This window comes from Piliocolobus tephrosceles, chromosome 2, assembly GCF_002776525.5.
Source record: "Piliocolobus tephrosceles isolate RC106 chromosome 2, ASM277652v3, whole genome shotgun sequence".
Taxonomy (NCBI): Eukaryota; Metazoa; Chordata; class Mammalia; order Primates; family Cercopithecidae; genus Piliocolobus; species Piliocolobus tephrosceles.
In genome coordinates, this window is record NC_045435.1 from 101,496,522 (window position 1) to 101,516,318 (window position 19,797).

Below are 19,797 nucleotides of genomic sequence, written 5' to 3' on the forward strand. Positions count from 1 at the left end.
TTCAGTTTCCATGTAGTTGAGTGGTTTTGATTGAGTTTCTTAGTCCTGAGTTCTAGTTTAATTGCACTGTGGTCTGAGAGACAGTTTTTTATAATTTCTGTTCTTTTACATTTGCTGAGGAGTGCTTTACTTCCAACTATGTGGTCAATTTTGGAATAAGTGCGATGTGGTGCTTAGAAGAATGTATATTCTGTTGATTTGGGGTGGAGAGTTCTGTAGATGTCTATTATGTCTACTTGGTGCAGAGTTGAGTTCAATTCCTGGATATCCTTGTTAACTTTCTGTCTCATTGATCTGTCTAATGTTAACAGTGGGGTGTTAAAGTCTCCCATTATTATTGTGTGGGAGTCTAAGTGTCTTGTAAGTCTCTAAGGATTTGCTTTATGAATCTGGGTGCTCCTGTATTGGGTGCGTATATATTTAGGATAGTTAGCTCTTGCTGATGAGTTGATTCCTTTACCATTATGTAATGGCCTTCTTTGTCTCTTTTGATCTTTGATGGTTTAAAGTCTGTTTTATCAGAGACTAGGATTGCAACCCCTGCTTTTTTTTTTTGTTTTCCATTTGCTTGGTAGATCTTCCTCCATCCCTTTATTTTGAGCCTATGTGTGTCTCTGCATGTGAGATGGGTCTCCTGAATATAGCAAACTGATGGGTCTTGACTCTTTATCCAATTTGCCAGCCTGTGTCTTTTAATTGGACCATTTAGTCCATTTACATTTAGGTTAATATTGTTATGTGTGAACTTGATCCTGTCATTATGATATTAGCTGGTTATTTTGCTTGCTAGTTGATGCAGTTCCTTCCTAGCATTGATGGACTTTACATTTTGACATGTTTTTGCAATGGCTGATACCTGTTGTTCCTTTCCATGTTTAGTGCTTCCTTCAGGATCTCCTATAGGGCAGGCCTGGTGGTGACAAAATCTCTAAGCATTTGCTTGTCTGTAAAGGATTTTATTTCTCCCTCACTTATGAAACTTAGTTTGGCTGGATATGAAATTCTGGGTTGAAAATTCTTTTCTTTGAGAATGTTGAATATTGGCCCCCACTCTCTTCTGGCTTGGAGAGTTTCTGCTGAGAGATCTGCTGTTAGTCTGATGGGCTTCCCTTTGTGTGTAACCCGACCTTTCTGTCTGGCTGCCCTTAACATTTTTTCCTTCATTTCAACTTTGATGAATCTGACAATTATGTGTCTTGGAGTTGCTCTTCTTGAGGAGTATCTTTGTGGCATTCTCTGTATTTCTTGAATTTGAATGTTGGCCTGCCTTACTATGTTGGGGAAGTTCTCCTGAATGATATCCTGCAGAGTGTTTTCCAACTTGGTTCCATTTTTCCCATCACTTTCAGGCACACCAATCAGATGTAGATTTGGTCTTTTCACATAATCCCATATTTCTTGGAGGCTTTGTTCATTTCTTTTTACTCTTTTTTCTCCACAATTCTCTTCTCGTTTCATTTCATTCATTTGATCTTCAATCGCTGATACTCTTTCTTCCAGTTGATCGACTCAGTTACTGAAGCTTGTGCATTTGTCATGTATTTCTCCTGTTATGGTTTTCATCTCTATCAGTTCTTTTAAGGTCTTCTCTGCATTGATTATTCTATTTATCCATTCATCCATTCTTTTTTCAAGGTTTTTACTTTCTTTGCGCTGGTTACGTAGTTCCTCCTTTAGCTCTGAGAAGTTTGATCGACTGAAGCCTTCTTCTCTCAACTCGTCAAAGTCATTCTCCGTCCAGCTTTGTTCCGTTGCTGGCGATGAGCTGCGTTCCTTTGGAGGGGGAGATGCACTCTGATTTTTTGAATTTCCAACTTTTCTGCACTGCTTTTTCCCCATCTTTGTGGTTTTATCTGCCCTTGGTCTTTGATGATGGTGATGTACTGATGGGGTTTTGGTGTGAGTGTCGTTTCTGTTTGTTTGTTTTCCTTCTAACAGTCAGGACCCTCAGCTGTAGGACTGTTGGAGTTTGCTTGAGGTCCACTCCAGACCGTTTGCCTGGGTATCAGGAGCGGAGGCTGCAGAAGATAGAATATTGCTGAACAGCGAGTGTTGCTGTCTCATTCTTGTTCTGGAAGCTTCGTCTCAGGGGTGTACCCCACCATGTGAGGTGTGAGGTGTCGGTCTGCACCTAGTGGGGGATGTCTCCCAGTTAGGCTACTCAGGGGTCAGGGACCCACTTGAGTAGGCAGTCTGTCCGTTCTCAGATCTCAACCTCCATGCTGGGAGATCACTGCTCTCTTCAAAGCTATCACACAGGGGCATTTACCTCTGCCGAGGTTTCTGCTGCTTTTTGTTTAGCTATGCCCTGTCCCCAGAGGAGTAGTCTACAGAGGCAGACCGGCCTCCTTGTGCTGCAGTGGGTTCCACCCAATTCGAGCTTCCCAGTGGCTTTGTTTACCTACTTAAGCCTCAGCAATGGTGGGCGCCCCTCCCCCAGCCTCGCTGCTGCCTTGCAGTTAGATCTCAGACCGCTGTGCTAGCAGTGAGGGAGGCTCGGTAGGCTTGGGACCCTCCAGGCCAGGTGTGGGATATAATCTCCTGGTGTGCCATTTGCTAAGACCCTTGGTAAAGCGCAGTATTAGGGTGGGAGTTACCCAATTTTCCAGGTGTTGTGTGTCTCAGTTTCCCTTGGCTAGGAAAAGGGATTCCCTTCCCCCTTGCACTTTCTAGGTGAGGTGATTGCTTCAGCTCTCACTGGTCGGGCTGCACCAGCTGACTAGCACCAATTGTCCGGCACTACCCAGTGAGATGAACCTGGTACCTCAGTTGAAAATGCAGAAATCACCCATCTTCTGTGTCACTCACACTGGGAGCTGGAGGCTGGAACTGTTCCTATTCAGCCATCTTAGGTGTGCCCAGCAGTGTTTTTTTTGTTTTTTTTTTTAACTTTAATTTTATTTTTTATTTTTTTTGAGACGGAGTCTCGCTCTGTCACCCAGGCTGGAGTGCAGTGGCGCAATCTCGGCTCACTGCAAGCTCCAGCTCCCAGGTTCCTGCCATTCTCCTGCCTCAGCCTCCTGAGTAGCTGGGACTACAGGCACTTGCCACCACACCTGGCTAATTTTTTTGGTATTTTTAGTAGAGACAGGGTTTCACCGTGTTTGTCCGGATGGTCTCGATCTCCCTACCTCTTGATTCGCCCACCTTGGCCTCCCACAGTGCTGGGATTACAGGCATGAGCCACCATGCTTGGCCTAGTGTTTTCAAGGAATAGATAATGCTGTAGGAAAAAGCTTACTATGTATAATATTATATGAAAATAGGAAAATATAAAAATGATTTTACAGTATGCTCTAAATGAGCTGTCCTCAACTTTTTTGGTACCAGGGACTGCTTTCATGGAAGACAGTTTTTCCATGGACAGGGGTTGGGGGTGGGGGTGCAGTCCTGGGAGAGTGGGGGGTCAGGGATGGTTCGGGGATGAAACTGTTTCACCTCAGATCATCAGGCATTAGATTCTCATAAGAAGAGCACAACCTAGATCCCTTACTTGTGCAGTTCACAATAGGGTTCACGCTCCTGTGAGAATCTAATGCCACTACTGATCTGACAGAAGGCAGAGTTCAGGTGGTAATGCTCTCTCACCCATGTGAAAAAAACTAAGAATTCCCCAAAATATTAAATTATGGCTGTATGGTGATATTTAGGGTGATCTTCATGTTCTTTTTAATTTTGTGTGGTTTTCAAGTTTTCCATAATACATGGTATTTTTATAATCAGGAAAAGCAATAAATATTATTTTTATTTTTATTTTTATTTTTTTTTAGACGGAGTCTTGCTCTGTCACTCAGGCTGGAGTGCCATGACGCAATATTGGCTCATTGCAAGCTCTGGTTCCCGGGTTCACACCCTTCTCCTACCTCAACCTCCCAAGAAGCTGGGACTACGGACGCCTGCCACCATACCCGGCTAATTTTTTGTATTTTTTAGTAGAGATGGGGTTTCACCATGTTAGCCAGGATGGTCTCAAACTCCAGACCTCACGTGATCTGCCCGCCTCAGCCTCCCAAAGTGCTGGGATTACAGGCGTGAGCCACCACGCCCGGCCAATAAATATTATTTTTATTGAAGATAAAAATCTATTACAAAAACATAATTCTAAGCTGGTTGACTAACATAAAACTCATAAATATGTATATATGTTATCCTGATATTTGATATTGTAATGACTCATGCCCTTAACAAAGATACGGAGCTAAGTTGCTGTAAATATGATTGATTAACAATATCACACATACGAAAATGAGAGGGGCTGACTCAATCTCAGAATAATGATCTTTGGAGGAGAATCTCTATTCCCCTTTTCTGAGATTTTTAATTTTTTTAAAGATAGAATTACTACTTACTATATGGAAAGATAGATTTTAGAAAATTACAGAATTCCTGGTAAAGATTTGAGGATTTTCTCTCATAGCATTCTACATTCTCCAATATACTTGTTTTCAGCCAAGGATGAAGTGTAAGGGCCCAAAGAGGTCTGAGACCTTTTAAGAGTCATCAGGAACTCTTAAAAAAAATTAAGAAATAAATAAAACAAATTTAAAAAAAATTTAAAGAGTATCAAGTAACTTATTGCTAGATAACAATGCCCATGTATTTCTCAACTCTGTTTTCTCCTTGTCTTTGTGCCTTTAGGTGCTGATATTCATGGCTTCAGCGCTCCTAGGACATTTGGCTTTACACTGGGACATGTAGTAGATGAAATACAGAGAAATGTGAAGCCTGTGGTGGCAGCAATCCAAGGCATGGCTTTCGGAGGGGGACTAGAGCTGGCCCTGGGCTGTCACTATAGGATTGCCCATACAGAGGTAACAACCAAGGCTCTATATAGTGGCTGATGTGTGGGGCTTTTCTTTAGGGCAAATTCTAAATGTAGTCATACGTATCAGAGGTAATTATTTTATTTTATTTATTTATTTTTTGAGACAGAGTCTTACTCTGTCTTCCAGGCTGGAGTACAGTGGTGTGATCTCAGCTCCCTGCAACCTCCACCTCCCGAATTCAAGCAGTTCTCCTGCCTCAGCCTCCCGAGAAGCTGGGACTATAGGCATGCTACCATGCCCAGCAAATTTTTGTATTTTTAGTAGAGACAGGGTTTCACCATGTTCACCAGGCTGGTCTCAAACTCCTGACCTCAGGTGACCACCTGCTTCAGCTTCCCAAAGTTCTTGGATTACAGGCATGAGCCACTGGACCCAGCCCAGAGGTGATAATTTTGAATGCTTAGCTCACTGATTAACCTCTTCAGCTGTTATGTACCAGTACAATGGTACTAATTGTTAAAATGTTCAAATACTTCACTTCCATTCTGATAAGTAAACACCTGCTACTGTGAGCCCTCTGTCTCCTTATTTCCCTTAACCTTAGCCCTAGGGCCTTTCTATGATCCATCAACTCTAGGGGAACTCCTGAGTCAATAGAGAGCCCCAAGACTCTACCTCCAGTACTATGACCCATATCAGATTTCACTGATGCAGTGCTCATGCAGTATGACGTATTAAATATGCTTCTTTGATAACCCAAAGATTTCTGTTTCATGGTCCCTTATAATTATCAGTACCTAATAAGACGAATGTCTATTGGAAAATAGCACAAAACTAGTAAATACGGGGAAATTTCTGGAAATAGGTTTAATTTAGGCTATTAGACATGTCAGATGAGGTCTATGATACCACTGTGTATCACAGTATATATAATGGTAGCATTTTTGTAATTAATATATTTTTCTAATGATAAAAATAATGTTCATTATTCTACTAAACTAGAAAACATAAGAAAGTATACAGATGTAAACTAAAATCATCATAAACTCACAGTTCAGAAATAACCCCATTAACATTCTATTTCATTCTAGTCTTTTTTGTATGTAATTTTTTTCTTACAGTTTCTTTTTCCTTTGAAAAACATCCTTTAAAAAAAAAGGACATTGGCCGGCGCGGTGGCTCATGCCTGTAATCCCAACACTTTGAGAGGCTGAGGCAGGCAGATCACAAGGTCAGGAGATCGAGACCATCCTGGCCAACATGATGAAACCCCGTCGCTACCAAAGATACAAAAATTAGCTGGGCATGCTGGCATGTGCCTGTAGTCCCAGCTACTCAGGAGGCTAAGGCAGGAGAATCACTTGAACCTGGGAGGTGGAGGTTGCAGTAAGCCGAGATCGTGCCATTACACTCCAGCCTGGTGACAGAGCGAGTCTCCATCTCAAAACAAACAAACAACAACCAAAAAAACCACATTTGAGTTTTTATAGTATTTAGTTTATACTCTATTTTTATACTATAATATTTAACCCATTATTACATATCCTTTACTCTGCCAATCTCTGTCTTTTGATTAGAGAACTTAATACACTTATATTTAATGTAATTACTGATAAGGAAGAACATACTTCTGCCATTTTGCTATTTGTTTTCTATGTTTTTTGGTTTTCTTGTTCAATTCCTCCATTACTGCTTTCATTTGTGTTAAATGGAAAACTGTACCCTTGTAATTTTCTTGTTGTTTATTTTACTATATATATTTTTAGTTATTTTCTTAGTGGTGGTTAACTTGGTGATTACAATTAGCATCTTAATTTATGACAATCTAGTTCAGATTATTACTGACTGAATTTTAATAATATACAAAAAATTTGCTCCTCTGTAGCCTCTATTACTTGCCCCTTTATGCTATTATTGTCACAAGTTATATCTTTATAAGTTGTGTACCACTTAACATAGATTTGTCATTATTGCTTTACACAGTGGTCCTAAATCAGATAAGAAAAAGAAGAATTACAAATGAAAAATACATTATTACTGTCTTTTCTGTTTACCCATGTAGTTACTCTTTATCAGTGTTCTTTATTTCTTCATGTGAATTCAAGTTACTGTCTAGTGTCTTTTCATTACAGCCTGAAGTATTTCTTATAGGGCAAATATACTAACAACAACATCAGTTTTTCTTTATCTGGAAATGTGTTAATTTTGCCTTCATTTTCAAAGGATAGTTTTGTTCAATATAGAATTCTTGATTGACAGTTGTTTTCTTTCAGCACTTTGTATATGTCATTTCATGCCTTCTGACCTCTGTGGCTTCTGAGGAGAAATCATGTTAATCTTCTGGTAAATATTCTTTAAAAATGTCATTATAGGCTGAGCACAGTGACTCACGCCTGTAATCCCAACACTTTGGGAGGCTGAGGCAGGCGGATCACCTGAGGTCAGGAGTTCAAGACCAGCCTGACCAACATGGAGAAACCCCATCTCTACTAAAAATACAAAATTAGCTGGGTGTGGTGGCACATACCTGTAATCCCAGCTACTCAGAAGGCTAAGGCAGGAGAATCACTTGAACCTGGGAGACGGAGGTTGCAGTGAGCCGAGATTGCACCATTGCACTCCAGCCTGGGCAACAAGAGTGAAACTCTGTCTCCAAAAAAAAAAAAAAAAAAAAAAAATCATTGTAAGTGGCGACATAGTATTCGATCATATGGCTATACAAGTATTTATTTAACCATTTCCCAATGGTGTTTTAAGTTTTATAAATGCTTATAAATAAATACGCATATATGTCCTAAGTGCTCCTTTTCTGTGTCCCTCTTACCGTAACCTTCTGTACCCTGAGTGCAGATCTGAGTTACTAGCAATAAGTAAAGAGGTAGAGATGGGCAGTGATAGAAAGAATGGTGATTGACTGTTAGGAAAACCTCATGTAAGACAGACCTCACATATGTGAGGTGTTTTGGAATTGCTGGAATCACAATCTGGGTAAATGGCAGTCGGCATTTAAGTACCCTCTTCTCACCCTTGTACCTGTAAATGGTTAACAGATCCTTAGCCACTTTTATATGGAATAGCCAAGAAAGGCAATGTAGTGAAGGACTCAAGCTCACCCTCTTGTCTGGACTGAGATTACTGTCTGACTTTCTTTTAAAAAAATAACAGCCTTTTTGAGATATAATTTGCATACCATACAATTAAAGTGTACAATCCAATGGTATATGAGTATATTCTCAGAGTTGTGCAACCATTATCATAGTAAATTTTAGAACATTTTATCACCCCAAAAAGAAACCTTGTAACCTTTAGTGGTAATCCTCCATCACCTTCTGCTATCCTAAGCACCCACTAATCTACTTTCTGTCTCTATAGATTTGCCTATTCTGGATATTTCATATAAACAGAATTATACAATATGTGGTCTCCTGTGACTGACTTTGTTTTTAGCATGTTTTCAAGTTTCATCCACGTTGTAGCATGAATCAGTTCTTTATTAATATTGCTGAATAATATTCCATTGTATGGATGTACCACCTTTCATTTATCCACTACTCATTGATGAACATTTGGGCTGCTTCTACTTTTTTGGCTTTTATGAACCATGATGCCATGAAAATTTGTATACAAGATTTTTGTGGGCATATGTTTTCATTTCTCTTGGGCATATACCCATGAATGGATTTGATGAGTCATATGGTAACTTTGTGTTTAACATTTAAGAAACTGCCAGATTGTTTTCCAAAGTGTCCACTCTGTTTTATATTCCCCCTAGCAATGTATGAGGGTTCTGTATTCTCCATTATCCTCTCCAACACCTGTTATTGTCTGTCGTTTTTTTAAATAGCCGTCTTAGTTGGTATAAAGTGTTATCTTGTGGTTTTGATTTGAATTCCTCTGATGGCTATTGATATTGAGCATCTTTTCAAGTGCTTACTGGCCATTTGTAGCTCTTCTTTGAAGAAATGTCTATCCAGATCCTTTGCCCATTTTTAACTGGTTACTTGTCTTTTATTATTGATTTGTAAAGTTCTTTATATATTCCTGATAGAAATCCTGTATCAGATATATAATTTGTAAGTATTCTCTCCCGTTCTGTGGGTTGTCTTTTCACTTTCTGTTGTTTCCTGATTCATGCAGGACTCCAGAAAGTTGTTTCCAGAGAATATTATTTTTGTTGGTTGAGACAGGTCATAATACAGTCAGAGAATAAATGTGTAAGAAGCTAAAAATGTGTTTCAACATGAAGAGTTAGGGACAGCACAGCTCTGTTTATGCTGTTAATTAAAGAAAAGGATGTGCACTGATTTGCCCTGTAGAAATCTTGCTGAATTCAATGAAACTATGCTTTTGAGAATACAGGAAATCCAGGGAAATGCTTGCCTCAACTCTGAACATACCATCTCATTCTAATGGCCTTTATGCCTTCAATCTTTGATAGGCCCAAGTTGGCTTACCAGAAGTTACACTGGGACTTCTCCCTGGTGCAAGAGGAACCCAGCTTCTCCCCAGACTTATTGGAGTTCCTGCTGCACTTGACTTAATTACCTCAGGTCAGTATAGACCTTGGGAACAACTGTCTAGATTAGTGTGAAGAATTGAACTAGGATTTAGAAAAATTCTGGCTTGACCACCTACTCCCTATGTAACCGTGAAAGGATTCCTGGACTTCTTGGCCTGTCAATTTTCTGATTTGTAATATGGAGAAATACCTTTCTGAGCTTCTCAAATTTTATCATGAAGATCAAATGTGAGAACCTTTTAAATGAAAGTGCATGTGAAGAGCAAATCAAATTTAGGATTTTATTTCAGTTTAAGTGACTATTCATAAACACTGGTGTTCACATAGAGTGCATTATATTCAGAGCTAATTTAGAAATTGTAATATAGGCCGGGCGCGGTGGCTCATGCCTATAATCCCAGCACTTTGGGAGGCTGAGATGGGCAGATCACTTGAGGTCAGGAGTTGGAAACCAGCATGGTGAAACCTCATCTCTAATAAATACAAAAAAAATTACCCAGGAATGGTGGCAGGCACCTGTAATCCCAGCTACTTGGGAGACTGAGGCAGGAGAATCGCTTGAACCCAGGAGGCGGAGGTTGCAGTGAGCTGAGATCACACCACTGCACTTCAGCCTGGGCCACAGAGCAAGACTCCATCTAAAAAAAAATTGTAGTATAAATGAGAAAATCATAATTCAAGGTATGTTTTCACATTTTATATGAAAATGACTAGATTTTTCATTTGCAAGTATTAAGATATTAGTTAGAAATATAAGTTGTTCTTTTTATTTTCTTTTTTTCCTGAGATGGAGTTTCATTCTTGTTGCCCAGGCTGGAGTGCAGTGGCATTATCTTAGCTCACGGCAACCTCCGCCTCCCAGGTTCAAGCGATTATCCTGCCTCAGCCTCCTGAGTAGCTGGGATTACAGGCATGTGCCACCATGCCTGGCTAATTCTGTACTTTTAGTAAAGACGGGGTTTCTCCATGTTGGTCAGGCTGGGCTCGAACTCCTGACCTCAGGTGATCCGCCCACCTCAGCCTCCCAAAGTGCTGGGATTACAGGCGTGAGTCACCGCACCTGGCCGGCCCAGTGCTTTTTAAGTTGTTCTTTTTCATAGAGAATGTGAACACTACAACACTAGACAACCCTTAGAGACCCTGGATTTATTTTATATAGTGTGTGTGTGTGTGTGTGTGTGTATTTTTTTTTCTTTGAGACGGAGTCTCGCTTTGTCGCCAGGCTGGAGTGCAGTGGTATGATCTCTGCTCACTGCACCCTCTGTCTCCCGGGTTCAAGTGATTCTCCTGCCTCAGATTTACCTTATATTTGTTTGTAAGATGTGAATGAAACTTCCAGTTGAGGTAAGTTTAGAAGAAAGAATGTATACAACAATATACTTCAAACAGACATAACTAATAATAAGAATTTAGGTCAGTCATTTTACTTTTCTGTGCCTTATTTTCTTTATAAATGTGCATAGGAATAGTACCTACCATGTGGTGGTGTGAAAATTGGAAAAGTTAATACATACAATGTCCTTAGGATAGTCCTCCACATGGTAATAACTCCATAATTGTTAGATATATATTATTATTATTATTATTATTTTTTTTTTTTTGAGGCGGAGTCTCACTCTGTCGCCCAGGCTGGAGTGCAGTGGCCGGATCTCAGCTCACTGCAAGCTCCGCCTCCCGGGTTCACGCCATTCTCCTGCCTCAGCCTCCCAAGTAGCTGGGACTACAGGCGCCGCCACCTCGCCCAGCTAGTTTTTTGTATTTTTTAGTAGAGACGGGGTTTCACCATGTTAGCCAGGATGGTCTCGATCTCCTGACCTCGTGATCCGCCCGTCTCGGCCTCCCAAAGTGCTGGGATTACAGGCTTGAGCCACCGCGCCCGGACTATTATTTATTATTTATTTGAGATGGAGTTTTGCTCTTGTTGCCCCAGCTGGAGTGCAATGGAGCAATCTTGACTCACTGCAACATCCACCTCCCGAGTTCAAGCAGTTCTCCTGCCTCAGCCTCCTGAGTAGCTGGAATTACAGGCATGCACCTCCACATCCGGCTAATTTTTGTATTTTTAGTAGAGACAGGGTTTCACCATGTTGGCCAGGCTGGTCTTGAACTCTTGACCTCAGATGATCCACCTGCCTCAGCCTCCCAAAGTGCTGGGATTACAGGCATGAGCCACCACACTTGGCCTGGAGGATCTACTTTCAAGATGACCCAGTCACATGGATGACTGGATGGGGCTGACCTTGGCAGGAGGCTTCCTTTCCTATGTACGGGGAGGTCTCCAGAGAGCTTCCTGAGCATTCGCACAACGTGACAGCTCACTTCCTCCAGAATAAGTGACCTAAGAGAGAAAGCAAGGCAAAAGCCATAGTGTCTTTTATGACCTAGCGTTAGAGTCACATGCCATCTTTTCTAAACTCTCCTATTGGCTATGCAGGTCTTCTCTATTCAATATGGAAGGAAACTTGAATACCAAGAGGTTAGACTTGCTGGGGGTCACTTTGGAGACTATCCACCACAACTGAATACACTCACATATGCCTACCTATTATATAATTTATATATATATATAAAATCAGGTGGAGATAAGTGCTAAGAAAACACAAAACAGGAAGGGGGAGATATAAATTGTTAGGAATGGGAGGTGAATCAATATTTTAGGTAGGATAGCTAGAAAAGCCTTCTCTACAAAATGACATCTGAATAAAGATCTAAAGAAGATAAGGAAGCTTGTTATGCCAATATCTGGAGGAAGGAATCCCACATAGAGAAAATAGCAAGTACAAAGCCCTGAGGCAGGGACATGCTTAGAATGTTCAAAGAACAGCAAGAAGGTCAATGGTCAATGTAGCTGGAATGAAATGAGTCAGGGGAAAAGTACTAGGGGATGAAGCCATATCTTACTGGGCTTGGAAGGTTATAGAAAGAACTTTGACTTTTCTTGTGAATGAGGAAGAAAGGCATTGGAGTGTTTCAAGCAGAAGAGTAATATGCTCTTAGTTAGGTTTCTTTTTAAAAATCACTCTGACTGTTGAAAATATACTAATCGGAGACAAGGACAAAAACAGGAAGACTGAGGGCTGCTATCATAATCCAAGGGAGAGATGATGGGGGCATGGATCTGAGTGGTAGCAATGTAACTCATAAGATACGGTCAGATTCTAGAGATATTTTGAAGGTAGAGCCAATAGGATTTTGTGACAGAGCAGATACAAGATGTGAGAGAAAGAGGAGAGTCAAGGATGATCTAATGGCCGGAGTGAGTTGCTGGAAGGATGGTGCCATCACTAAGACTGGGATTTCTACTGATAGAGCAGGTTTTATGGAAGTATCACAAGAGCTTCATTTGGGACATGTTAAGTTTGATAGCCATGTTACACATCCAAGTGGAGATGTCAAATAGATAATCGGATAGACGGGCCTAGGGTTTAGGAGAGAGAGGTCTTCTGAACTCCTCTAAGCCTCTGTTTTCTCATCAGTAAACAACCACATGGTTGTTTTAAGGAATAATGAAATAACATGACATGCTTCTGATATAGTGCCTGTTAAAGAGACCATATTTCATAAATGATATCCAAATGGCCCCCAAAGATGTCCACATCCTAATTCGCAGAACCCGTGAATATATTATGTTACATTCAAAAGAGCCTTTGTACGTGTGATTACATTAAAGATCTTGAGAAGGAGATTACCCTGGACTATCTAGCTCAGCCCATTTTATCACAAGCATCCGTATAACAGGGAAGCAGGAGGTCAGAGAAGAGAGAAGACACTATGTGCTGGCTTTGAAGACGGAGGGAGAGGTCACAAGCCAAGTAATGTAGGCAGCTTCTAGAACCTGAAAAAGACAAGGAAAACATTCTTTCTTACGGCATCCAGAAGGAACACCTTCTGCTGACCTAGACTTTTGACATCTTTTTTTTTTTTTTTTTGAGACGGAGTCTCGCTCTGTCGCCCAGGCTGGAGTGCAGTGGCCAGATCTCAGCTCACTGCAAGCTCCGCCCCCCGGGTTTACGCCATTCTCCTGCCTCAGCCTCCCAAGTAGCTGGGACTACAGGCGCCCGCCACCTCGCCCAGCTAGTTTTTTGTAATTTTTAGTAGAGATGGGGTTTCACCGTATTAGCCAGGATGGTCTCGATCTCCTGACCTCGTGATCCGCCCCTCTCGGGCTCCCAAAGTGCTGGGATTACAGGCTTGAGCCACCACGCCGGCCAACTTTTGACATCTTAAACTATAAGATAGTAAATGTGTGTTTTAAGCCTCTAAGTTTGTGGTAATTTGTTACAGCAGTAATATGCTACTAATATGAAAGCTATTAGTAATCACGATATTCAGAATCCTGCTTTGGTTTGGAAAATATTTTTTTCTTTTTCTTTTTCTTTCTTTTTTTTTTTTGTGACAGGGTCTCATTCTTTCTCCCACGCTGGAGTGCAGTGGCATGATCTCAGCTCACTGCAACCTCCACCTCCCAGGTTCAAGTGATTCTCCTGCCTCAGCCTCCCCAGTAACTGGGATTACAGGCACGTGCCACCACAACCAGCTAATTTTTTGTAGTTTTAGTAGAGACAAGGTTTCGCCATGTTGACCAGGCTGGTCTCAAACTGCTGACCTCAAGTGAGCCACCTGCCTCGACCTCGCAAAGTGCTGGGATTACAGGCGTGAGCACCCGGCTGAAAATTTTGCTTTTCTAAGAAAGGATGTTAAAGAAAAAGATTAAATTGTGAAAGTTGAAGATTCCCTACTGATGTGAATGAGGGAAAAAAGTGCCAACCTTGTAGGCACTGTTCCCATAGGAAATTAATAAGTAAATAGATTTAGGTGGCTGACCCTTTCTGATCCTCTGAAATCCATAAGAGAGGTAATTCTGGAAAGTAGAGTGATTACAACAGCATCCTTCTCCACAATTTCCTTAAAATGCCATCTGAAAATGAAGGAATCTTTAGCATTAACCGCAAAGGATGTGCCTGATCATATTGCGATTCATTCCCTGATGTTCTCTGTCCAGTCAGCTGACAGGACTTCAGTGTCCTGCTCCTCTTTCTGTTTTATTTTCTAGGCGCTGTCCTCTTTATTCACAGAAAAGCATAGAAAGCTCTGCTGTATTCTCATAAAGCTTGGCCCCAGCCCTGATGAGTTACTCTATACTCATTCACAGGACAGGCTTTGAGCTCTAGACTTTGGTGGGATACCTCTGACTACCCAGAATACTTGAGGGGGGAAGAGGAATTGGGAGTAACATCTTTATCCTGCTTGCCTTTTAGCTGTAGGTCCAGGTGGGTTTTCTCTATATATTTTTTACTACTAGCACCTCAAGGCTCTCAGGCAGAAATAATTAATAGCAGCAAATATTGTTCTATGACCAAAAGAAACAGACACACAAAAATTCTTAAAACTAAAACAACTGCAACCCTAAAACCTACGAAAATATTTTACAACTTAAAAAAATGAAATGTAAATGTGAATCTACTTAAGCATTAAAGAAAACAAAAAAGTTTAGAAAACTCACATTATTCTAAATTAGAAAAGAAAATATTTTGTTAAATAAGAACACCATATTTAAAATCAAAACCTTAGCCAAAATAATTTCTTTTTGAAGTAATAAAAAGATGTGATAGAACAGATTACAAAATCAACAACATAGAGGATAAAAAGAGACACATCTAGAGAATTCAGAAGAATTTAACAAAAAGATAAATAAATGTAAATAAAGATAGCAGACATGGAAGATATATAACAGAGGTCTCTGCTTTGAATAATAAGTGCTCCCAAAGCACAAGGCAAAATGAAAGCAATAACCAAAAGAAAAAAAATGGAAGAAATTCTTCAGACATTGAATAGCATCAGAGATTGTACTTTTAACAAGCATGCCATTTTCCTGGAAAAACTGATGAGGAGATAATTATTTGATGTGTCTTGGTAAAGATTTTAAACATCCAGAAAATGGAAGCCTGCAAGCTTCCAAAGGATAAAAACAAATAAAACGAAAGGTTACTTTCAAAGGAACTAAAATTATACCAGCCACAAGTAAATGCTATGGAACATTCACATACTAGGATGCTATGTAATATTTATGAAGAATGATTATCTAAATCACAGGATTCTTAAAGTGTGGTCCAGGGACTTTTGGGTATGGCTTAAGACCTTTACAGGGTCCTTGAGATCAGATCTATTTTCATAATAATAAGACATTACTTGCCTTTCTGACAAATGTGTAGTGGAATTTTCCAGAGACTGTAATATGCTGTGTGATATCACAACAGATTGAATGCAGAAGCAATAGGAGAATAAGAATGCAGCTGTATTCTGTTAAATCAGACAGTAAATAACTTTGCAAAAATTTAAAACAATTGCACTCTTCTCACTAATTTTAAGAATTTTTATATAATTATTATTGCATAAAAACATGTATGCTAACATGCAGTGAGTTTATTATTTTAAAATGAACTAATAAAGAAACATTTTTAAAGCTTGCAGTGATTTTTGTTTTTGTTTTTGTTTTTGTTTTGAGATGGTATCTCCCACTGTTGCCCAGGCTGGAGTGCAGTGGCACGATCTCGGCTCACTGCAGCCTCTGCCTCCCAGGTTCAAGCAATTATCCTGCTTCAGCCTCCAAAGTAGCTGGGACTACAGGCTCGTGCCACACCCAGCTAATTTTTGTATTTTTAGTAGAAACGGGGGGTGGGGGGCACCATGTTGGCCAGGCTGCTCTCAAACTCCTGACCTCAGGTGATCCGCCCGCCTTGGCCTCCCAAAGTGCTTGGATTACAGGTGTGAGCCACAGCATCTAGCCTTGTAATTTCAACACCCAGACAAGCTTGCAGTTTTAATTTCTAATATAGTAAATATTGATAGATATAACCTATATAAACAAAAGCTTTTTGGAGTTCTCCATAATTTTTAAGAGGGCAAAGGGGTCCTAAGACCCCTTCGAGAACTGCTAGTAAAAATCCACATCTTTTGACATAGAAACCATGATATAAAATTGTGTATACATTAGCCAAATTAGAAAATAATGTGAGGCGGGCCAGGCACCGTGGCTCACGCCTGTAATCCCAGCACTTTGGTAGGCCAAGTTGGGCAGATCACTTGGGGTCAGGAGTTTGATAACAGCCTGGTCAACATGGTGAAACCCCGTCTCCATTAAAAATACAAAAAAGTAGCTGGGGGTGGTGGCATGCACCTGTAGTACCAGCTACTCGGGAGACTGAGGCAGGAGAATCACTTGAACCCCGGAGGCAGAGGTTGCAGTGAGCCAAGATTGTACCACTGCACTCCAGCCTGGGTGACAGTGAGACTCCGTGTCAAAAGAAAAAGAAAAGAAAAGAAAATATTGTGAGGCTATATGCATTAAAAATGGCTTTTTTCTTTTAAATGGGGGGATGATTTTATAAATCTGTAGTGTAGTGTATAAAAGGAGAGAAAGTCCAGAAATATGACGTTTATTTCCTTCAATAAATCAAGTAGATATTGTTTTAATTTACAATGGTATAATAAGTACAGTTTAAAGAATGTGAACTATTTTAAGTATTTAATGTCAAATGCATAAAAGGATGCTTAGGATCCAACATACTTTGGAAATTCAAAGCACATGAGACAATTTATTGTGCAAAAGACAAAATAGGAAGCAAAGAAGCCTAAAATATAGGAGGAAATCATGATAGTGTGAAATGAGTCTGTAAATTTGAGGGTTTACAGAAACTTAAAGCATGTGGGGGAATATTGAATCATTTTGTGGCCCTATTTGCAGTATTGCCTGAAACCAAGATTATTGGAAGAAATCAGGAAAACTGGCTTTGACAAAAAGAAATAAAACCAACTAGGATTGGCCTTTTCCCAAAGCACTGCTTAAAGAAATATCACTATTTTTAACATGCAGAAAAGAGGTAAAAACAGTAAGAATATGATGGGGTTTTGATTTGCATAGAAAAGGTCACAGTGAATTAGAAGAAAGCTAACATTAGAATTATACACCTGTCTTTTTGAGTAGTCTGCACAATTTTAGGAAAACCTGAATATGACATTTGGAAAGAGTTCCATGTGGAAAAAAGTTTTAAAGGTTAGGAAAGAAGCTATCAAGAAAATTGGAGAAAATTGAGATTACTCAGGTTGGAGAAGAGAACTCTCAGCCTCAGTTCCCTTAGGGCACACAGGGTTCTTATCAGAGCACATTGGACAGTGGTTGTCATCTACACTTAACGGTGTCATAAGAAAAAAAAAATTTAAATTACAGCCTAAGAATCTGGATTGGATATACAGCGCCATGTCTTTAGATCCTTAGTTCTTTGAAACAGGATAGAAGTCCAGCTACGCATCATTTAACAATGAGATATATTCTGAGAAATGATCATTACATGAGTTTGTTGTTATGTGACCACCTGGTTTACTTATACAAACCTAGATGGTATAGCCTACCACACCTAGGCTATATGGTGTAGCCTATTGTTCCTAGGCTACAAACCTATACAGCATGTTACTTTACTGAATACTGTAGACATTTGTAACATAATGGAAAGTATTTGTGTATCTAAACACATCTAAACATAGAAGAGGTACAGCAAAAATATGATATTGTAATCATATGGGACCACCATCATATATGTGTTGTTGACAGAAATGTCATTATATGGCATATTACTGTACTTGGAATCCCATTGACTGTTAGAATAGTAGTGATACTCTTCCAATTTTGTGAAATCCAAACCAGAAGAAATCATTGCAGCTAAAGAAATTTTTAGGGCCGGGCGCGGTGGCTCAAGCCTGTAATCCCAGCACTTTGGGAGGCCGAGACGGGCGGATCACGAGGTCAGGAGATCGAGACCATCCTGGCTAACACGGTGAAACCCTGTCTCTACTAAAATACAAAAAATTAGCCGGGCGTGTTGGCGGGCGCCTGTAGTCCCAGCTACTCAGGAGGCTGAGGCAGGAGAATGGCGTGAACCCGGGAGGCAGAGCTTGCAGTGAGCTGAGATCAGGCCACTGCACTCCAGCCTGGGCGACAGAGCGAGACTCCGTCTCAAAAAAAAAAAAAAAAGAAATTTTTAGTCCATCTGGGAGTAGCTCACATTCTCCCTGCTTAGTTGACTTCAAAATCCTTTTGTAATAGTATCCAGGTTTCCTTGTTCCATTTTGTGTTTGCTTGGTTCCCTTAACCTGGGTAGGCTGTTCACTCTCTCCTTACCAAAGTGATTTTATACACAGGATACTTGACCCCAGAAACCACTTATGTACTTCCTACCCTACTCCTTACTCTAGGAGGAGGTCTGAAAGCCTGTTTTCAGAAATACTTCCAGAAAACTGCCCAAATACTGCTTTTCAAAGAGACACCTACCAAAAAAAAAATATATATATATATATATATATATATATATCACTGAACTTTCTATTCAATCAAGAAAACTCATTTGTAGTTCTCTGAAGAACTAGGAATGGAAGGTTTATCTCCGATGGCATCCACCAACACTGTAAGTGCAGTGAAGACTGTGGAGCTGTTGCCACCAAGATGGATTTGATGGTTGCTTTTCAGAAGGCAAAATGGTACTGGCAAGAAAGCAAGCAGTGTGTCACTGTCTCCTTCCTTCTGACCCTGGGGTAGGGGATGCTGATGTCCCCTACCTCTTACCTCAATATACCGATCAAATTGCATATTTACAATGGGTGAAGAACTGTCAAGGCAAATTTAGGAATGGCGCAAACCTTCATCAAACTTCTATATCCTCTATTGCTGACATTCTGTACTGGACGATGCCAATGGTATGACTGGATGCTAAGTGTACCAGCACCACCATTGCCAGACACTAGATGTTGGCAGCTGTGAAATGAGGTTTAACCTGTTGCTGCTGCTTAGTGTCACTAACTCCAAGCTAAAAACCCTCAACAGAGCACTCAGTTCACTAACTGGGGTCATGGGCCACACTCCAGCTGCCACAGTCAAATTGTCAATTGTCTAATCATCTGTGTCCTTTTCAGCTTCTGTAGTAGGAGGCAGGGCTTCAAAGCCTACACAATAGCAATTCCACAAACTAAGGGAAGAGTTCAGATGCTGGGTAGCCAAAAACTGGCAGAAGTCCATCCCATTTGTCCTATGTAATATTAATTATACCTTATAGAATGTCAACTTAATTTTTTTTCTCATTGAGCTAACTATATTTATGTCTGGGAACTATCTTTTTTTATTTTTTCTCTCTTTGTTTTTGTTTTTGTTTTTAGAGATGGAGTCTAGCTCTGTTGCCCAGGCTGGAGTGCAGTGGTGTGATCTCAGCCCACTGTAATCTCCACCTCGTGGGTTCAAGCAATTCTCCTGCCTTAGCCTCCTGAGTAGCTGGGATTACAGGTGCCCACCACCATGCCCAGCTAATTTTTGTATTTTTAGTAGAGACAGGGTTTCACCATGTTGGCCAGGCTGGTCTCAAACTCCTGACCTCAGTTGATCTGCCCACCTCAGCCTCCCAAAGTGCTGGGATTACAGGCGTGAGCCACCATGCCTGGTCTTTTTTTTTTTTTTTTTAAACCAACCAC

The 19,797-nt window shown here is 40.4% G+C and overlaps 1 protein-coding gene across 1 annotated transcript in view; it reads left to right on the plus strand.

The window, feature by feature from the left end:
* EHHADH (enoyl-CoA hydratase and 3-hydroxyacyl CoA dehydrogenase) overlaps positions 1-19,797 on the plus strand; it is a 79,097-nt gene that overhangs the window by 26,674 nt on the left and 32,626 nt on the right. Inside the window, exons 3-4 of the mRNA XM_023187655.1 lie at positions 4,639-4,811; positions 9,205-9,316. Of these exons, the coding sequence (XP_023043423.1) occupies positions 4,639-4,811; positions 9,205-9,316 (285 nt within the window). The remainder of the gene's footprint in view (positions 1-4,638; positions 4,812-9,204; positions 9,317-19,797) is intronic.